The sequence below is a fragment of the Diuraphis noxia genome, unplaced genomic scaffold (genome assembly GCF_037042655.1).
Source record: "Diuraphis noxia isolate RWA-SAM2 unplaced genomic scaffold, SU_Dnox_SAM2 contig0004, whole genome shotgun sequence".
Classification (NCBI taxonomy): Eukaryota; Metazoa; Arthropoda; class Insecta; order Hemiptera; family Aphididae; genus Diuraphis; species Diuraphis noxia.
Window position 1 is genome coordinate 39721020 of NW_028301714.1, and position 23179 is coordinate 39744198.

Consider the following 23179-nt stretch of genomic DNA (forward strand, 5'->3'; position numbering starts at 1 on the left):
TCTTTTATTTTTCTCGAGAAAACATTGTGCAGTCTCTATTGTGTATTTCAAGACTATAATTTTTTCCAAATTTCTTTTTGATCTCCTAAAAATCATTGGCCTGCGTGCGCCAATACCCACTTTCCATTTTTATTTTTAAAGTAAAGCTCTAGTTTTTTTTTTGTATACACAATTTTCAACATTTTTTAACCATTTTCAACTTAAAAAATAATTTTATCATGATTTAATTATCCTTCTTTGGTTTGTCTTGAGAATACAAAGTGCAGTCTCTATTGTGTATTTCAAGAATATAATTTTTTTTAAATTAATTTTTGATCTCCCAAAAATCATTTGCCTGCGGGCGCCAATACCCCTTTCCATTTTTAATTTCAAAATATAGCTCCAGTTTAATTTTGTGTACACAATTTTTAAACATGATAATCAACTTGCCACTAATAAAACATAATTTTATCATGATTTATTTATCCTTCTTTTATTTTTCTTGAGAATACATTATGCATTATTCATTGTGTATTCGAAGACTATAATTTTTTCCAAATTATTTTTTTTTCTCCTAAAAATCATTTGCCTGCGGGCGCCAATACCCCCTTTCCATTTTTATTTTCAAAATATATTTCTAGTTTATTTTTGTGTTCACAATTTTTAAACTCTAAAAAAACATAATTTTATCATGATATAATTATCCTTCTTTAATTTTTCTCGAGAATACATAGTGCAGTCTCTATTGTGTATTTCAAGACTATAATTTTTTCCAAATTTCTATTTGATCTCCTAAAAATCATTTGCCTGCGGGCGCCAATACCCCTTTCCATTTTTATTTTCAAAATATATTTCTAGTTTATTTTTGTGTTCACAATTTTTAAACTCTAAAAAAACATAATTTTATCATGATATAATTATCCTTCTTTAATTTTTCTCGAGAATACATAGGGCAGTCTCTATTGTGTATTTCAAGACTATAATTTTTTCCAAATTTCTATTTGATCTCCTAAAAATCATTTGCCTGCGGGCGCCAATACCCCTTTCCATTTTTATTTTCAAAATATAGTTCCAGTTTAATTTTGTTTACACAATTATTAAACATTATAATCAACATGCCACTAAAAAAACATAATTTTATCATGATTTAATTATCCTTCTTTTATTTTTCTTGAGAATACATTATATATTATTCATTGTGTATTTGAAAACTATAATTTTTTCTAAATTTCTTTTTGATCTCCTAAAAATCATTTGCCTGTGGGCGCCAATACCCCCTTTCCATTTTTATTTTCAAAATATAGCTCCAGCTTATTTTTGTGTTAACAAATTTTAAACTCTAAAAAAACATAATTTTATCATGATTTAATTATCCTTTTTTAATTTTTCTCGAGAATACATAGTGCAGTCTCTATTGTGTATTTCAAGACGATAATTTTTTCCAAATTTCTTTTTGATCTCCTAAAAATCATTTGCCTGCGGGCGCCAATACCCCCATTCCATTTTTATTTTCAAAATATAGCTCCAGTTTATTTTTGTGTACACAATTTTTAAACATTATAATCCACTTGCCACTTAAAAAACATAATTTTATCATGATTTAATTATCCTTCTTTTATTTTTCTCGAGAACACATAGTGCAGTCTCTATTGTGTATTCGAAGACTATAAAATTTTCCAAATTTCTTTTCGATCTCCTAAAAATTATTTGCCTGTGGTCGCTAATACCCCCTTTCCATTTTTATTTTCAAATTATAGCTCCAATTTATTTTTGTGTACACAATTTTTATACATTATAATCCACTTGCCACTAAAATAACATAATTTTATCATGATTTAATTATCCTTCTTTTATTTTTCTCGAGAAAACATTGTGCAGTCTCTATTGTGTATTTCAAGACTATAATTTTTTCCAAATTTCTTTTTTGATCCTTATAAACTATTTGCCTGTGGGCGCCAATACCCCCTTATCAATTTTATTTTCAATTATAGCTCTTGTTAATTTTTTTGGTCACAATTTTCTAACATTTTTAACCATTTTTCTTGAGAATAAATAATGCATTTTTCATTGTGTATTCGAAGACTATAATTTTCTCCAAATTTTTTTATTATTCCTTAAAAATCATTTGCCTGCGGGCGCCAATACCCCCTTTCCATTTTTATTTTCAAAATATAGCTCAAGTTTATTTTTGTGTACACAATTTTTAATCATTATAATCCACTTGCCACTAAAATAACATAATTTTATCATGATTTAATTATCCTTCTTTTATTTTTCTCGAGAAAACATTGTGCAGTCTCTATTGTGTATTTCAAGACTATAATTTTTTCCAAATTTCTTTTTGATCTCCTAAAAATCATTGGCCTGCGTGCGCCAATACCCACTTTCCATTTTTATTTTTAAAGTAAAGCTCTAGTTTTTTTTTTGTATACACAATTTTCAACATTTTTTAACCATTTTCAACTTAAAAAATAATTTTATCATGATTTAATTATCCTTCTTTGGTTTGTCTTGAGAATACAAAGTGCAGTCTCTATTGTGTATTTCAAGAATATAATTTTTTTTAAATTAATTTTTGATCTCCCAAAAATCATTTGCCTGCGGGCGCCAATACCCCTTTCCATTTTTAATTTCAAAATATAGCTCCAGTTTAATTTTGTGTACACAATTTTTAAACATGATAATCAACTTGCCACTAATAAAACATAATTTTATCATGATTTATTTATCCTTCTTTTATTTTTCTTGAGAATACATTATGCATTATTCATTGTGTATTCGAAGACTATAATTTTTTCCAAATTATTTTTTTTTCTCCTAAAAATCATTTGCCTGCGGGCGCCAATACCCCCTTTCCATTTTTATTTTCAAAATATATTTCTAGTTTATTTTTGTGTTCACAATTTTTAAACTCTAAAAAAACATAATTTTATCATGATATAATTATCCTTCTTTAATTTTTCTCGAGAATACATAGTGCAGTCTCTATTGTGTATTTCAAGACTATAATTTTTTCCAAATTTCTATTTGATCTCCTAAAAATCATTTGCCTGCGGGCGCCAATACCCCTTTCCATTTTTATTTTCAAAATATATTTCTAGTTTATTTTTGTGTTCACAATTTTTAAACTCTAAAAAAACATAATTTTATCATGATATAATTATCCTTCTTTAATTTTTCTCGAGAATACATAGGGCAGTCTCTATTGTGTATTTCAAGACTATAATTTTTTCCAAATTTCTATTTGATCTCCTAAAAATCATTTGCCTGCGGGCGCCAATACCCCTTTCCATTTTTATTTTCAAAATATAGTTCCAGTTTAATTTTGTTTACACAATTATTAAACATTATAATCAACATGCCACTAAAAAAACATAATTTTATCATGATTTAATTATCCTTCTTTTATTTTTCTTGAGAATACATTATATATTATTCATTGTGTATTTGAAAACTATAATTTTTTCTAAATTTCTTTTTGATCTCCTAAAAATCATTTGCCTGTGGGCGCCAATACCCCCTTTCCATTTTTATTTTCAAAATATAGCTCCAGCTTATTTTTGTGTTAACAAATTTTAAACTCTAAAAAAACATAATTTTATCATGATTTAATTATCCTTTTTTAATTTTTCTCGAGAATACATAGTGCAGTCTCTATTGTGTATTTCAAGACGATAATTTTTTCCAAATTTCTTTTTGATCTCCTAAAAATCATTTGCCTGCGGGCGCCAATACCCCCATTCCATTTTTATTTTCAAAATATAGCTCCAGTTTATTTTTGTGTACACAATTTTTAAACATTATAATCCACTTGCCACTTAAAAAACATAATTTTATCATGATTTAATTATCCTTCTTTTATTTTTCTCGAGAACACATAGTGCAGTCTCTATTGTGTATTCGAAGACTATAAAATTTTCCAAATTTCTTTTCGATCTCCTAAAAATTATTTGCCTGTGGTCGCTAATACCCCCTTTCCATTTTTATTTTCAAATTATAGCTCCAATTTATTTTTGTGTACACAATTTTTATACATTATAATCCACTTGCCACTAAAATAACATAATTTTATCATGATTTAATTATCCTTCTTTTATTTTTCTCGAGAAAACATTGTGCAGTCTCTATTGTGTATTTCAAGACTATAATTTTTTCCAAATTTCTTTTTTGATCCTTATAAACTATTTGCCTGTGGGCGCCAATACCCCCTTATCAATTTTATTTTCAATTATAGCTCTTGTTAATTTTTTTGGTCACAATTTTCTAACATTTTTAACCATTTTTCTTGAGAATAAATAATGCATTTTTCATTGTGTATTCGAAGACTATAATTTTCTCCAAATTTTTTTATTATTCCTTAAAAATCATTTGCCTGCGGGCGCCAATACCCCCTTTCCATTTTTATTTTCAAAATATAGCTCAAGTTTATTTTTGTGTACACAATTTTTAATCATTATAATCCACTTGCCACTAAAATAACATAATTTTATCATGATTTAATTATCCTTCTTTTATTTTTCTCGAGAAAACATTGTGCAGTCTCTATTGTGTATTTCAAGACTATAATTTTTTCCAAATTTCTTTTTGATCTCCTAAAAATCATTGGCCTGCGTGCGCCAATACCCACTTTCCATTTTTATTTTTAAAGTAAAGCTCTAGTTTTTTTTTTGTATACACAATTTTCAACATTTTTTAACCATTTTCAACTTAAAAAATAATTTTATCATGATTTAATTATCCTTCTTTGGTTTGTCTTGAGAATACAAAGTGCAGTCTCTATTGTGTATTTCAAGAATATAATTTTTTTTAAATTAATTTTTGATCTCCCAAAAATCATTTGCCTGCGGGCGCCAATACCCCTTTCCATTTTTAATTTCAAAATATAGCTCCAGTTTAATTTTGTGTACACAATTTTTAAACATGATAATCAACTTGCCACTAATAAAACATAATTTTATCATGATTTATTTATCCTTCTTTTATTTTTCTTGAGAATACATTATGCATTATTCATTGTGTATTCGAAGACTATAATTTTTTCCAAATTATTTTTTTTTCTCCTAAAAATCATTTGCCTGCGGGCGCCAATACCCCCTTTCCATTTTTATTTTCAAAATATATTTCTAGTTTATTTTTGTGTTCACAATTTTTAAACTCTAAAAAAACATAATTTTATCATGATATAATTATCCTTCTTTAATTTTTCTCGAGAATACATAGTGCAGTCTCTATTGTGTATTTCAAGACTATAATTTTTTCCAAATTTCTATTTGATCTCCTAAAAATCATTTGCCTGCGGGCGCCAATACCCCTTTCCATTTTTATTTTCAAAATATATTTCTAGTTTATTTTTGTGTTCACAATTTTTAAACTCTAAAAAAACATAATTTTATCATGATATAATTATCCTTCTTTAATTTTTCTCGAGAATACATAGGGCAGTCTCTATTGTGTATTTCAAGACTATAATTTTTTCCAAATTTCTATTTGATCTCCTAAAAATCATTTGCCTGCGGGCGCCAATACCCCTTTCCATTTTTATTTTCAAAATATAGTTCCAGTTTAATTTTGTTTACACAATTATTAAACATTATAATCAACATGCCACTAAAAAAACATAATTTTATCATGATTTAATTATCCTTCTTTTATTTTTCTTGAGAATACATTATATATTATTCATTGTGTATTTGAAAACTATAATTTTTTCTAAATTTCTTTTTGATCTCCTAAAAATCATTTGCCTGTGGGCGCCAATACCCCCTTTCCATTTTTATTTTCAAAATATAGCTCCAGCTTATTTTTGTGTTAACAAATTTTAAACTCTAAAAAAACATAATTTTATCATGATTTAATTATCCTTTTTTAATTTTTCTCGAGAATACATAGTGCAGTCTCTATTGTGTATTTCAAGACGATAATTTTTTCCAAATTTCTTTTTGATCTCCTAAAAATCATTTGCCTGCGGGCGCCAATACCCCCATTCCATTTTTATTTTCAAAATATAGCTCCAGTTTATTTTTGTGTACACAATTTTTAAACATTATAATCCACTTGCCACTTAAAAAACATAATTTTATCATGATTTAATTATCCTTCTTTTATTTTTCTCGAGAACACATAGTGCAGTCTCTATTGTGTATTCGAAGACTATAAAATTTTCCAAATTTCTTTTCGATCTCCTAAAAATTATTTGCCTGTGGTCGCTAATACCCCCTTTCCATTTTTATTTTCAAATTATAGCTCCAATTTATTTTTGTGTACACAATTTTTATACATTATAATCCACTTGCCACTAAAATAACATAATTTTATCATGATTTAATTATCCTTCTTTTATTTTTCTCGAGAAAACATTGTGCAGTCTCTATTGTGTATTTCAAGACTATAATTTTTTCCAAATTTCTTTTTTGATCCTTATAAACTATTTGCCTGTGGGCGCCAATACCCCCTTATCAATTTTATTTTCAATTATAGCTCTTGTTAATTTTTTTGGTCACAATTTTCTAACATTTTTAACCATTTTTCTTGAGAATAAATAATGCATTTTTCATTGTGTATTCGAAGACTATAATTTTCTCCAAATTTTTTTATTATTCCTTAAAAATCATTTGCCTGCGGGCGCCAATACCCCCTTTCCATTTTTATTTTCAAAATATAGCTCAAGTTTATTTTTGTGTACACAATTTTTAATCATTATAATCCACTTGCCACTAAAATAACATAATTTTATCATGATTTAATTATCCTTCTTTTATTTTTCTCGAGAAAACATTGTGCAGTCTCTATTGTGTATTTCAAGACTATAATTTTTTCCAAATTTCTTTTTGATCTCCTAAAAATCATTGGCCTGCGTGCGCCAATACCCACTTTCCATTTTTATTTTTAAAGTAAAGCTCTAGTTTTTTTTTTGTATACACAATTTTCAACATTTTTTAACCATTTTCAACTTAAAAAATAATTTTATCATGATTTAATTATCCTTCTTTGGTTTGTCTTGAGAATACAAAGTGCAGTCTCTATTGTGTATTTCAAGAATATAATTTTTTTTAAATTAATTTTTGATCTCCCAAAAATCATTTGCCTGCGGGCGCCAATACCCCTTTCCATTTTTAATTTCAAAATATAGCTCCAGTTTAATTTTGTGTACACAATTTTTAAACATGATAATCAACTTGCCACTAATAAAACATAATTTTATCATGATTTATTTATCCTTCTTTTATTTTTCTTGAGAATACATTATGCATTATTCATTGTGTATTCGAAGACTATAATTTTTTCCAAATTATTTTTTTTTCTCCTAAAAATCATTTGCCTGCGGGCGCCAATACCCCCTTTCCATTTTTATTTTCAAAATATATTTCTAGTTTATTTTTGTGTTCACAATTTTTAAACTCTAAAAAAACATAATTTTATCATGATATAATTATCCTTCTTTAATTTTTCTCGAGAATACATAGTGCAGTCTCTATTGTGTATTTCAAGACTATAATTTTTTCCAAATTTCTATTTGATTTCCTAAAAATCATTTGCCTGCGGGCGCCAATACCCCTTTCCATTTTTATTTTCAAAATATATTTCTAGTTTATTTTTGTGTTCACAATTTTTAAACTCTAAAAAAACATAATTTTATCATGATATAATTATCCTTCTTTAATTTTTCTCGAGAATACATAGTGCAGTCTCTATTGTGTATTTCAAGACTATAATTTTTTCCAAATTTCTATTTGATCTCCTAAAAATCATTTGCCTGCGGGCGCCAATACCCCTTTCCATTTTTATTTTCAAAATATAGTTCCAGTTTAATTTTGTTTACACAATTATTAAACATTATAATCAACATGCCACTAAAAAAACATAATTTTATCATGATTTAATTATCCTTCTTTTATTTTTCTTGAGAATACATTATATATTATTCATTGTGTATTTGAAAACTATAATTTTTTCTAAATTTCTTTTTGATCTCCTAAAAATCATTTGCCTGTGGGCGCCAATACCCCCTTTCCATTTTTATTTTCAAAATATAGCTCCAGCTTATTTTTGTGTTAACAAATTTTAAACTCTAAAAAAACATAATTTTATCATGATTTAATTATCCTTTTTTAATTTTTCTCGAGAATACATAGTGCAGTCTCTATTGTGTATTTCAAGACGATAATTTTTTCCAAATTTCTTTTTGATCTCCTAAAAATCATTTGCCTGCGGGCGCCAATACCCCCATTCCATTTTTATTTTCAAAATATAGCTCCAGTTTATTTTTGTGTACACAATTTTTAAACATTATAATCCACTTGCCACTTAAAAAACATAATTTTATCATGATTTAATTATCCTTCTTTTATTTTTCTCGAGAACACATAGTGCAGTCTCTATTGTGTATTCGAAGACTATAAAATTTTCCAAATTTCTTTTCGATCTCCTAAAAATTATTTGCCTGTGGTCGCTAATACCCCCTTTCCATTTTTATTTTCAAATTATAGCTCCAATTTATTTTTGTGTACACAATTTTTATACATTATAATCCACTTGCCACTAAAATAACATAATTTTATCATGATTTAATTATCCTTCTTTTATTTTTCTCGAGAAAACATTGTGCAGTCTCTATTGTGTATTTCAAGACTATAATTTTTTCCAAATTTCTTTTTTGATCCTTATAAACTATTTGCCTGTGGGCGCCAATACCCCCTTATCAATTTTATTTTCAATTATAGCTCTTGTTAATTTTTTTGGTCACAATTTTCTAACATTTTTAACCATTTTTCTTGAGAATAAATAATGCATTTTTCATTGTGTATTCGAAGACTATAATTTTCTCCAAATTTTTTTATTATTCCTTAAAAATCATTTGCCTGCGGGCGCCAATACCCCCTTTCCATTTTTATTTTCAAAATATAGCTCAAGTTTATTTTTGTGTACACAATTTTTAATCATTATAATCCACTTGCCACTAAAATAACATAATTTTATCATGATTTAATTATCCTTCTTTTATTTTTCTCGAGAAAACATTGTGCAGTCTCTATTGTGTATTTCAAGACTATAATTTTTTCCAAATTTCTTTTTGATCTCCTAAAAATCATTGGCCTGCGTGCGCCAATACCCACTTTCCATTTTTATTTTTAATGTAAAGCTCTAGTTTTTTTTTTGTATACACAATTTTCAACATTTTTTAACCATTTTCAACTTAAAAAATAATTTTATCATGATTTAATTATCCTTCTTTGGTTTGTCTTGAGAATACAAAGTGCAGTCTCTATTGTGTATTTCAAGAATATAATTTTTTTTAAATTAATTTTTGATCTCCCAAAAATCATTTGCCTGCGGGCGCCAATACCCCTTTCCATTTTTAATTTCAAAATATAGCTCCAGTTTAATTTTGTGTACACAATTTTTAAACATGATAATCAACTTGCCACTAATAAAACATAATTTTATCATGATTTATTTATCCTTCTTTTATTTTTCTTGAGAATACATTATGCATTATTCATTGTGTATTCGAAGACTATAATTTTTTCCAAATTATTTTTTTTTCTCCTAAAAATCATTTGCCTGCGGGCGCCAATACCCCCTTTCCATTTTTATTTTCAAAATATATTTCTAGTTTATTTTTGTGTTCACAATTTTTAAACTCTAAAAAAACATAATTTTATCATGATATAATTATCCTTCTTTAATTTTTCTCGAGAATACATAGTGCAGTCTCTATTGTGTATTTCAAGACTATAATTTTTTCCAAATTTCTATTTGATCTCCTAAAAATCATTTGCCTGCGGGCGCCAATACCCCTTTCCATTTTTATTTTCAAAATATATTTCTAGTTTATTTTTGTGTTCACAATTTTTAAACTCTAAAAAAACATAATTTTATCATGATATAATTATCCTTCTTTAATTTTTCTCGAGAATACATAGGGCAGTCTCTATTGTGTATTTCAAGACTATAATTTTTTCCAAATTTCTATTTGATCTCCTAAAAATCATTTGCCTGCGGGCGCCAATACCCCTTTCCATTTTTATTTTCAAAATATAGTTCCAGTTTAATTTTGTTTACACAATTATTAAACATTATAATCAACATGCCACTAAAAAAACATAATTTTATCATGATTTATTTATCCTTCTTTTATTTTTCTTGAGAATACATTATGCATTATTCATTGTGTATTCGAAGACTATAATTTTTTCCAAACTTCTTTTTGATATCCTAAAAATCATTTGCCTGCGTGCGACAATACCCCCTTTCCATTTTTATTTTCAAAATATTACTCTAGTTTATTTTTGTGTTCACAATTTTTAAGCTTAATAATCCACTTGCCACTAAAAAAACATAATTTTATCATGATTTAATTATCCTTCTTTTATTTTTCTTGAGAATACATTATATATTATTCATTGTGTATTTGAAAACTATAATTTTTTCTAAATTTCTTTTTGATCTCCTAAAAATCATTTGCCTGTGGGCGCCAATACCCCCTTTCCATTTTTATTTTCAAAATATAGCTCCAGCTTATTTTTTTGTTAACAAATTTTAAACTCTAAAAAAACATAATTTTATCATGATTTAATTATCCTTCTTTAATTTTTCTCAAGAATACATAGTGCAGTCTCTATTGTGTATTTCAAGACTATAATTTTTTCCAAATTTCTTTTTGATCTCCTAAAAATCATTTGCCTGCGGGCGCCAATACCCGATTTCCATTTTTATTTTCAAAATATAGCTGCAGTTTATATTTGTGTACACAATTTTTAAACATTAAAATCCACTTGCCACTAAAAAAACATAATTTTATCATGATTTAATTATCCTTCATTGGTTTTTCTTGAGAATACATATTGCAGACTTCATTGTGTATTCCAAGACAATCATTTTTTCCAAATTTCTTTTAGTATTCCTTAAAAATCATTTGTCTGCGGGCGTCATACCCCCTTTCCATTTTTATGTTCAGAATATAGATCTAGTTTATTTTTTTGTGGATAAATTATAAATTTTATTAGCCACTTGCCACTAAAAAAAAATTAATTTTATCATGATTTAATTATCCTTCATTTATTTTTTTTTAGAATACATAATGCAGTCTGTATTGTGTATTCCAAGACTATAATTTTTTCAAAATTTTTTTTGATCCTTAAAAATCATTTGCCTGCGGGCGGCAATACCCCTTTTCCATTTTTATATTCAAAACATAGCTTTATTTTATTTTTTTTGGAATCAACTTTTAAACTTCATAAATCACTTGCCATTACAAAACATAAGTTTATCATGATTTAACTATCCTTCTTTGGTTTTTCTTGAGAATACCTAGTGTAGTCTTCATTGTGTATTCCAAGACTATAATTTTTCCAAATTTATTTTTTGATCCTTAAAAATCATTTGCCTGTGGGCGCCACTACCCCTTTTCCATTTTTATTTTCAAAATATGGTTTTATTTTATTTTTGTGGACATAATTTTAAGTGCGTTTGAATTTTAAATTTTTAGGAAATAGCGTAATAACGATAATTATTTATCCTCAAACCAGGTATATGTATATCTATGATGTAAAATAACTCTATAAGGTATTATGAATTTTGATAACTACATGCAATGTTTTTGGAAAAATTGATTAACCATGCCTGATTTTCTTATGCAAAATATGTCCTAATTGAAAAATAAAATATTTGTGTCAAAGCAGAATATATAACAATATTTTATATAATACCTATATTCTAGACTGTCTAATCATCTCCGTTCAAAATTTTTTTTCGTATACAATGATACCTATCACCCTAGTCAGTGGTCCACCCCCTCTCCTAATGTTCAGTAGAGCGATACCCAATTATCCGCTTTTTTTTATTTATATATTTTTTTCAAATCCGATGCACAACTTGTGCAAAAATGTTATTTACTAAATTAAATTAGTATTACATTAAATAATAGGAATACATTTAGCGACATTTTATCGGTAGGTACTTGGTATAACAAATGTATAAGTGTTAGGTCGCCTAACATTATTTGAGCAACACCAATTTTTTTTTGGATACACGCCACTGATTTGATATAAAATACTTTTAAACAAATTTAACAAACATATAATATATACACAATATATTTATTTATTTTCAAACGTGGCTCAAACAACTCTCTTGAGTCTAATCTTTCTTATATATTTCTATGTACTAACACTACTAATTTCTCAAAATGAGTTGAATTATTTTTTTAGATTGCAAGCCACAAACATCCAAACATTGTACTTCTATGTATATAGTTTGATTATTTGAGTAACAAATTATAAATTAAATATGATTTTCTTTTGTCTAAAAAAAACTCATATTAATGTGTTATACATATTTCAGTAACCAATGATAACCCAATAGGTATATGTATATAAAATGCAAAAAATATTTTTGTTTTGTTTTCCAAGAAATTGTATTTATGTAGTGATCACGTCGCCTACAGGTATCAGTAGTCAAGGATGATGATTGGAAAGTGACTCTTGAGTTAATTACACAACGTAGAATTCTTCTTAATTAGATTAATTGCTTATTTATTGTGGTAAAACATATATTTATTTATAACATGAAAGCTGAATGTAAGTTAAGTATTCTGAATGATTAGAATTAATTCGGTTTGACTCGAATATTTTCTAAGTTCAAAATATTGTTTATAAGAAATTTTCTAAGTCCAATAAATTAAATTAAACAACAGACTGGCGTGAAGGTGCTCTGGCTAGTCTGGTCGAGTCGCGTCTGAATACAGGCCGTTTCAGGGTCCCTTATATAGTGCTACCCTCTACTCCCCATAGTCTACTCGTTCTTGTCGCTGTTCTCACGGATGTGGTATAATTATCTAGACTGACGGAAATGTTACTCGCCCACATACAAGCCAAATGTGCATCCCGTGCAGCTGCAGGCCTTGGTGATTGATATTATAATTAACATTAAGAGTATATATTATTATATTACATTTAAACATTTGGTTCTTTGAACTTTTGTAATGATGCATAAAACTACGTCTTGTGCACCCTTATTGAGGACATTTTTATAGTCGTCTGCTCCCATGATTTAGTATGTCCCTAATTTTAATGATTTCCAGAAATGCTGTCCCTCCTACATTTACAAAGTTCGTCGCACCCTTCCCTAGATTGATGCGGCTGGTACCTAGTTGACCGTGAACTATACAATGCGGGACGCTAGTCCATAGCATTTAATAGAAAAATCATGGTTGTCCCTCACCTAAATCCATGGTCAGTCACGGTTGTGTAGACTGTGGATTATGTGAGCATTAATCCATGCTTGGTTTTAAAAAATTCATCTCACTGTTCTATCATATTTTTAAACATTTTGATATTATTGTTTAGCTGATTTAGGAATAAAATTTTATAAACCTATAAACAATTATTGTGTACCTACCTAGTATAAAACAAATTAATATAATCTAGAATGATGAAAAGTTTCGATATTTTTTAAAATTTTTAATGCATAGGTGAAAACATGCAATTTTACATCTCTAAATAGGAAACATTTGTGAACTTTTGTCATATATTTATCTCATGAATGATTAGAATTAACAATAGACTGTACATATTTGAAAGATATTATATTTTAATTTATGAACAGCATTTAATAATGTATTTGAAGTATCTTAAAATTACATTACATATTATGATAAAATGAGTATATTTTAGATATAATCCATTACATATAGGCATATAGCTTAAAAATAATCATTATAGAATATTATTATAGACAATTTTAATGTTATATTAAAATGATAGTAAACGATAACGCAAACAATGTTCATAAAAGATTTTTCCTAGTTAAAATCTAAAGGTGAGAATTATTATTTACACCAATATAAAGATTGTACCTAATAATTATAATCATATTATTACATTTTGTATGTATATAAATAATATATTACCATTATGTGTATGTGCATACAAATAATATATACATGGGAATGGCAAGAAATGTTTGAAAAAAGAGTTTTCTATCTGGTTTTAAATTAATCCTATTTATAACTTTTTTTGTCATCCTATGTACATTGCTATAATATAAGACTCGATAAGACAAACTAATACATCTTCCAGTGCCTATGAAACTAATATAATCCATTATAATATTATATCATTTATTTGACGAAAACATGAATAGCAACCAAAACATGAAATAGAAAATAAGTACGTATATGGTATATGGTATGTAATGTATAGTTGGCAGTTGCAACATGGAATTTGTGTTATAAAATGTTAATCGAGGCACCGAAAACTCTATATTACTATTATTAGTATTATTATTTTAAGCACATATGGAGCAATATAATTCTAGTTTGTAACATGTGAAAATTTAGATAGCCAAAAAATATATATTTACATTATGTAATGTAGTTAATAATATAAATACGAATCGTTTTGAATTGAACATTTTGAAGTAATTTCATTAATTTAAAAGATAAGTGCATACACGAATGACGAATATGATTTATGAGATCATTTCGTGTGGTCACGTGCAAATATTGCAGCGTATGAATGTACAAGTCATTTCCGGGCCTTACAGCTACTCTTCGAGATAAAACGAGTCACGAATACGTAGGACAATATTGAAAGCTGGCGCCACCGCAGCTATGTGTATTTTGTATGTATTGTATTGAAATCTCGTAATTAGTAATAAAAAATAATGTCTTACTTCAATCATAGTGCAGGCGGTTGTAAGTAAACAACTAATAATATCACAGCCTTTGACTTTTCTCACGTACAGCTTATAATAAATCTATCGTTTAATATTCGTAACCATATAATATTATAATACTATTATGTATGCATAATATACATTTATATGTAATATGCAATATTAACAATTAATAATAACATACTTATAATATAATAATGACGTGTATAATATGTACGTTATACGCAATGTATACCAATAAAATAATGAAATAATTACATTATTGTTTTAAATTATTGGATTAGGTAGGTATATTATATAAAAAATAATAATTAACTAAATATACGTATTATAAGTCTGGTTAGAAAATAATAATAATATCTTTATCTTATATGGAAGTCAATAAAAGAATATAATACATAACACCATATTCTAAAAAATAAATATTTACCGTTGACTATTAACATGAATCCAATTAGGGTTCTAGAAATTAAAAGATAAATAAGTCATCGATGACAGTTAATGGTAGAAGAAGAATTTTTTAGCATTTTTAGTTCCTTTTTATTTTGTTATTCAATTAACTGTGAGCATAGGTATCGGTTTGCTATATATTTTTAATACATAGAAAATATGTTTACCATTATCAAGAAACGTAAAGAAATACAAGACAAAGAAATAATGTTAACGTTAGCAATATAAACGGATCACAGTGACATCGGCAGTGAAAACTACGTTAATAGTCATCGGTAAACATCATTTACCAAGCCCAAACTTCATGAAGATCAATTCTTTGCCCTTTGATAGAATGTTATCCACACCATGATCGGGCTGTTGCTGCTGTTGCTGTGGCTGTTGATGCTGCTGTTGATTTTGTTGGTTCATAGTGGTGTTGTTAACAGGATTGTGATGGGTCAGATCATTCAACTTTTGCATGAAACTTGACGTTCCACCTCCAGTATGCCCTTGGTTATGGATTTGTTGTCCATCTTGTGGTCTGCTACCAAGTCCGAAGTCCGGTACAACATGTGCTAGGCCCTTGAATAGTTTGCCAGACGTGCTCTGAAGACCACCACTACCCGCCGACTGACCACCGTTTCCGTCTCTACCATCTCTCCTCTCGTACGGATCTCCTCTCTCCCTCGCATCCACCGCTGACATCTAAAATCCCGTCACAGTTTGTTTAATCTCAAATATTCCAACAAAATTTCCCTAACACGCTACCGAAATACGTAGGTTTTCTTAAAGTCTATGATTTATCGCTTGAGTTACTAAATTCAACTGTCTGTCATGAATAAGAATACATTTCAAAAGAAAATTTAAAATTGGAAATAAAAATCTACATCCAGCATTAATAAATGTTTGTAAATTAAAATATAGTGTTTAGATTAGTGAATTAAAATTTAATTTCAAATTTTAATGGATTAAAATTTTAAACAAAATCTTTTTTTTTTATGATTTACGCTCAACGCTTTAATAAAATACAACTTTTCTTTATACACACAAGAAGACGAAGGTAACCACATTTTTATATTAAACACTATATAGTTAGAAAAATAATTTAATTTGTGATAATATGGCGATGAATCCCAAACTAAAATTATTTTATAATACGTAGTAAATGTAAGAGTGTATAAACAGTACAGTGTATACTGTGTATCTTAAAAATGGACAGGAAATACATTTATTTAGGTAATTAGTTTCTAAAAGAAAAAAATAATATCATTTAAATATATCTAAAATACAGAATAAACATATACACTAACAATAATTATTGTAACATCTTATATGATCCTATGTGAATATTATTATATTATTAATATACCTGTAATTATTGAATTTTAATGATTTAAACTTAAATATTGTGTACACTATTCCATTATGTTTATAATGCGATGGGTGCACCGGCAGCTAGACGTAGCACACAGAATATGTTATGTTTTGTGTGTGTAAATATTGTAGAGGTTGTTGTTGTCTGGTTGATAAAGAGTGTGAGTGTATTTGTTGTATAAATATATGTATTGAAGAAGACACAGATCAATAATAGCTCACACGCACTCACCTGGTGATAATCATACTGCGGAAGGCAGGCATCTATAGCGAACAGAACAAAGATAGAAAAACAAAAAGATAGAAAACATACAGAAAACATATAATTTTGTATGGTTTGGTTTTTTTGACCATGACAAAAAAACTAAGACACAGAACATGCAATATCTGAGTTTTATAATGATGAGTAATGGATGAATTCACAAAAATAAAATCATCAAAAATAAAAACGTAACTGTAGATTCTTTTTTTTTAATTTCGTTTTTACTTGAGATGTGATTGTGTGCTGTGAAAAACCATTTACATGCTTGGAACACATTGAAGGTGGGTCATATCGTTGACAAAAATTTACAAATTTATTCAGTTTCAACAAACAAATTCAGCATGTTTTATTAAAACAGCAATTTATAGCTGATGAATAAATTTGAATTAACAAGTATCATAAAAAAATAAAGAAAAAAATAATAAAACATTTAAAGCACACATAGAGATCAATGTTATAACATGCATTTTGTATTTTTTTTAAAGACATTTAAACAAAATATGTAGGTGGAGCTATAAGTATTATTTCTTATGTACCTATATTTAATTTTAAAATTAATATTATAAATCAGTAATGAGCATATAATATGGGTACCTAACTACTTATTCTTTATTTAAACAATATATTTTCCTTTTAAAGCAAGCAAAAAAAAAAAAAAAAACATTTAAGTTATTATTTTTTTGTAACTTGAATATAAAAATATATTTTTATTGCCAGAATAATGTTTAAAATTTTTCACAATACATTTAAACAGCTTCTAAGAACATTTTTCGTTTGATTATTGATTATATAGTGTTGAAGGTGTATTCAATTTACAATTTATTTATTTATTTTTTTGATTTTGAAAAAGTTTAGTTAAATCTGTTAATAGGATAGATAGGTTAACAAACTGTGAATTTTCTTTGAAAAATATAATCATTGATTCAATTGACATATTGTCCAACAATTTAAATACGATTTTTTTACCTGTACACAATAAATCAATTTATTTATTTTTCATATTTAATTCTACGATTCAATACAATTAAATTATTGGTTATTAATAATTGTTGCTGGTACAAGATATTGGGTCAAAACGTAATAGTTGTACCTAATTATTTATAATTTATAGCTCCACTTACTCTATTTTTGATTTCTTAGATTTTAATCACAAATAAAATTAATGTTATTAAAAACGATTAAAACATTTTCTTATAATATGTTTTATTTTAAACTCTGAACAGAGAAACATCCGATAATATGTATGTGTTTTTATTTTACTACGTCAAATATATCACTTTTAGGGGCAGTAAAATTGGAACGATATTGACTTACAAGTTAATGACAGTACCTAATATTTGATAGTAATAATTAAAGAAAATTATTTTTAACCTACCAAATTATTAATGAGTTAAATTAATGATAATAAAATATGAAATATCCTTATGAAGAGAAGCTGACAGTGTGTTTTCGATTAGAATTGTTTTCCGTATGAGATCATTTATCGTTTAATTAAATATGTAATATATTCATTGCATATAGCTTCCCCGGTTTGTATTTAACTATGAGCGCACTATTCTGTTACGTTACAAATTAAAACATAATTGTTTGTCAGGACCTATATACATGTCAACCAAAAATTGGCCAATAATAATACTAAAATTGATCAATCAGGTACGTCAAAAATTAAGAAATCCAACGTGATAAAAAATAATTGTTGAACTTTAAAATTCAGCACTTGCCACTTGGGCATATTATAGCTACATTCTGAATCGATTGCTCATGTTCTGTCCTACAATTTTCACATACTAATGATATTGGAAAGGGTGTAATTTGATATCTATTAAAATGAAATCAGTTAAACCCTAAACATTTGACCTCCCTTCTTTAATTTTCCTTCGATTGCAGTACAAACACGTTCGTGCTAACATGCGATGCGATCGCTCAACAACATTCAAATTTACATAATATTTCATATTTACATTTAACCATTATATTTCAAACACAAAATTAGTTACATAATATAACTCAAAACTTTATGATGTATGAAACATTTTTTTTTTTGAATAGATGATCATTATCTTAGTTAATTTTTGTGAGTAAAAAAAATTTATTTATCGGATACTTGCAGGTAGATAATACACAGGATACGTTACTCCATATAAGTTATTTCTTATCTATCTAATGTTCAAAATTGAAATTCTTTTAACAAAAATTAACTATTTATTCAAATTTGATAATAATTCACCTTAATGTTTAGAAAATTATTTTGTTTTTGAGTATGAAACTATAATCATTTTTGTTTATAAAATAAATTAAAAAATCACTATAATAGTACAAATACTTTTAAAATATTAAATTATTTTTTTTTTAATTTTAAGTTATATCTTATAATAACTTCAAGCTATATAACGTGTATAAAAAATAATATTTATTTTATAATCACAAATATTTACCGAGATAATAAGTAGATAGTTTAAAAAAAAAATAACTGCATATGTATTGAGTTATATGAATTTATAAAAAGTACGCTTTACTGTGGTATGATGCACATATTTTATGTTGCAGAAAATAACGGGTAGGCACATTAAACAAAAGTATATATTAACAATAACACAGCATAATTTTGTCAAGTTTTCAATAACAAAACAAAACACTCATTTCAAAAGCCATTGCAATAGGGTAACAAATAAATTCCGTGACAAAAACCGGGTCAGAAAAATAATAAAATAACAAAACAAATACAAGCTGCTGAAGTAATATCAGGCAAAAACAAATAAAACATATTTATATATTTCGACTATTTCAATTCATTGTGTAGGTGTATATGCATGTTTTTTCTAAAGATCTCGCGTGTCTCAATATTAACTATAATGTTAAAATATTTTATATGTATTTATTTATTTTTATTTTTATATTTAACGCGATTTTTTTTTTTTTACTTTTACAACGATAACGGATAACCCACCATCACGGTACTTTCATTTAAAGTTTGATTCAATACATTGTTACATTGTAAGAGTTGAGTGCGGCAAAACGATTATAGTTTCCATTGTTGATCATAGTCTAACTATGTCAATTGCCGCACACCCGAAAAATGTAAAAAGTGTGTAATGGACATTAAATACAAACAGCTGCTTCAAGGGTAGAATATAACCATAAAGAATATCTGTGAAATAATTATGTGTGGACTATGATTAAAGGGCAGAGGTCAACAGTTTTGGAGATGCTTACCTTTGCGCTTGAGTGGCTGGTCTATGCCTCGAGGTGGGGGCGGTGGACCACGAGCCCCTGGGCCGTGTCCTCTCATATCCTGTTGCTGATGTTGCTGCTGCTGCTGTTGTTGCTGCTGCTGTTGCTGCTGTTGGTGATGCTGAGACTGCCTTTGGCCTTTGGGTTGTAATGGCCCAACACTTTCACCATCAGCATACTCTGTGCCCACCTCCACCAAGAAATTTGAAGGTACCAAGCCCCGGACTCCATTACACTCACCTCTGTAAAAACCATCGTCGTCCATTTCCCCATAAATGAATATGGTTTGACCCATTTTAAAGTGTAATTCCACTTGCTGTAACGAAACAAAAAATAATGTATTGCGTCTGATATATCTATATCTGATTAATATTTATGAATTATAATATTTTATAAGTTAATAATTTTAATTATAATCTCTATGTTTATTAAAAATGTCGTCTACTATAAACTTCATACAACTATTTTTAGTGTATGTTCAGCTTAATATGATCAGGGCTGGAAGGTTTGGTACATATTATTATACATATTACCTAATGCAAATAAATTAACTATTTCAATCTCAAAACAGCTTCAATTAATACATATAAAAAATTAAAATCCACGTTTATGTATCACGATTAACATTATAGTAACAATACGTCATTATAATTAGCTATCCTAAAATTGATAGGTAGTTATAATAAATTGACTAACGTCTCCATCGACATTTGGTGAATTTTCAGTCGGATCGTAGTCATACAGTGCTACCATTTTTTTCACAGGACCTGAATACGGATCAATCCAACGGTCATCTTTTCTGCCCCTAGGATCTTGATTCTATAAAAAGTGCAAAAATATATTAAAATTTTAGAATCAATAAAAGAAGTATAAAAATCTAGTTACTACTGTCACGCCACTTATGACCTATCAGTAGTATGTATCCAGACATCATTCGATAATGTTAAGCCAATTTAGTTGTTCAAATCGGTAGGAGGGGGGGTGTTATCAAGGCTGGGCAAGTTAACTAATTATTTTAACTCGTTAAGTTAATACAGAAAAATGTAAGTTAAGTTTAAAGTTAAAAGTTAGTTTTCTTATTTATTTAACTCGTTAAAAGTTAAAAGTTAATTTGAAAAAAAAGTAACTTAACTTAGTTAAAAATGAGTTAATTTTCTTTTTTCATGTACAATAAATTATCATACATTTTTATCAAAGCTTAACAAATAACACAATATAATGGAAGTCTAACTATTTTCAATAAACTTATGTAATTGTATTAATTACAGTAGGTACTTAGTAAGTACTACTTACATACTTAAATCAATTATAAAATCTAACAAAACAAATAAATTATTTCAATGTATTTTTTTTACCTACACGTTTTCCAAAATGATGGCTTAACTTAAAAATTTTATTTTATTTATTCTATTAATCATTAACAATTTATAAATATAAAATAATATTAATAATAATCGACCTACTGTGTGGCTAGTTTGTTCATTTATTTATAGTACCTAAATACATTAGACCATTGGGCTTAAATTTAATTATTTGCTCTGCAGGCCAAGTTATCCATGTACTTGTAATTTAATATGTGAAATTAAATATAACAACTATTAAATTAGTAAGAGTATATTATCTCTGTATACAAGGAAATTAAATAATATGTTTTTCTTTTCTCAAAATAATGATTACCCCTATTATGGTCCTATAACATTTTTGTTTTATAATAATATATAATATATTTTTTTTTTTTTCTGCGAATAAGCAGAATAAAATAAAATGTTATTATCTACTAATATTATTATTACTCGTAAATCGTTTCCCAAATTTTATATAGGTAGATAGTTGTACTTATACATGTTATTCTAATATCTATTGAAATTTCAAATATAGAAATAATGCAAAACACTCACATTCATATCGTAAAGTAGGTATTTGGTTATTCCCACAATTATTATTTTTATATATATAATATACATATATGTATAATATATAATATCAATAAGTTTAAAAAATCAAAATATAATTTTAAATGTATGAAATTTATATTAGGACAAATTAATAAATTAACTCGTTAAGTTAGAAATTGTTTAAAAAAAAAGAAACTCGTTAAGCTGGAAGTTACTTTTGAAAATAAAAGTAACTTGTTAAATAACTTAGTTAAAAGTAACTTAACTTTAACTTTTTAACTCGTTAATGCCCAGCCTTGGGTGTTATAATATACGAGTAAGAGTCGTCCACCAAAATAACTACCATTGAGCAGTGTACAACTTACTTAAGTCTACGCTCTTTTATTTTTTTTAGAAATAAAATTCCATACATTTACCTTTTGCATATCGGATAATTCCATGACCATATTATGAGGAACATAACCAAATCTTCCTCTACTTTCACCCCAATAGAAACCATCCGGATCTTTATCTCCGTATATCTATAACGATGAAAATATAATTATATGTTTAAAAGTAGTTCACTTAATATGATGTTAATAATCTATAACTTCTATAACTGTATTTTTGATATTCTATTATTATTTATAATGTATATATAAATGGCTCACTGACATATAAAAACAGTCTAACTATAGAATATTTGAGGTGGCATCGTCCGAGGGAATGGGTGACTGAAATTGAAATAATAGGTATTTTTGGAACTACATATCCAACTGGCAAAATATATTTTTTAATTTATTAAGCACACTGAATTTTACTCTAGAAAATTTGAGAGATGAAAATTTTTGAAATATATATATATTTATAATATATACCAGCTAATAATGTATGAAACTCATTATTTCAAAAACTACTTACGTAGGTTATATATATATGCTTATACAGCTTTTTAAGTGGTTAAAAAACAAATTTTTTCTAAAAAATCACTTTTTATTACTTTATCGTTATTATTTGATAATATTTTAACCACCCATATATGGACCACGAATCCACGACGCCATCATTCTTGTTTTATAGTTCAATAAAAATGTTCCTACTGATTCACTCACAACCTAGTCAATAATCATTGTTCATACTTGCTTACATTTATTGTTTATTTTCATAGGTAGAAGTAAAACTTAACCAATTTGCTCAATATGTTAAAATAAATGGCCCAAATTACACCAACTATAATATTCAATAGATACAGCTAGTTAATAATAAAACACTCACTATCAAATTTATTATTTAGCATTTATACTTTAATATCAGCTTATGATAGAAAATTTTGCATGAATAAATATATTCA

At 26.9% G+C, this 23179-nt stretch overlaps 1 protein-coding gene across 7 annotated transcripts in view; it reads right to left on the bottom strand.

Moving 5' to 3' along the window:
* Window positions 1–13549: 13549 nt before the first annotated feature.
* The window catches only part of Rbp (RIMS binding protein), a 40283-nt gene continuing 30653 nt past the window's right edge, over window positions 13550–23179 (bottom strand). For 6 of the 7 annotated variants that reach the window (XM_089225466.1, XM_015521074.2, XM_089225465.1 and 3 more), the window contains 5 exons: window positions 22266–22370; window positions 20651–20773; window positions 19937–20270; window positions 16694–16725; window positions 13550–15792 (listed from right to left, as the gene is read on the bottom strand). In XM_089225466.1, coding sequence (XP_089081592.1) covers window positions 15388–15792; window positions 16694–16725; window positions 19937–20270; window positions 20651–20773; window positions 22266–22370 — 999 coding nt within the window. In that variant the 3' untranslated portion in view covers window positions 13550–15387. The remainder of the gene's footprint in view (window positions 15793–16693; window positions 16726–19936; window positions 20271–20650; window positions 20774–22265; window positions 22371–23179) is intronic. The other variant, XM_089225470.1, reaches the window with a different exon arrangement.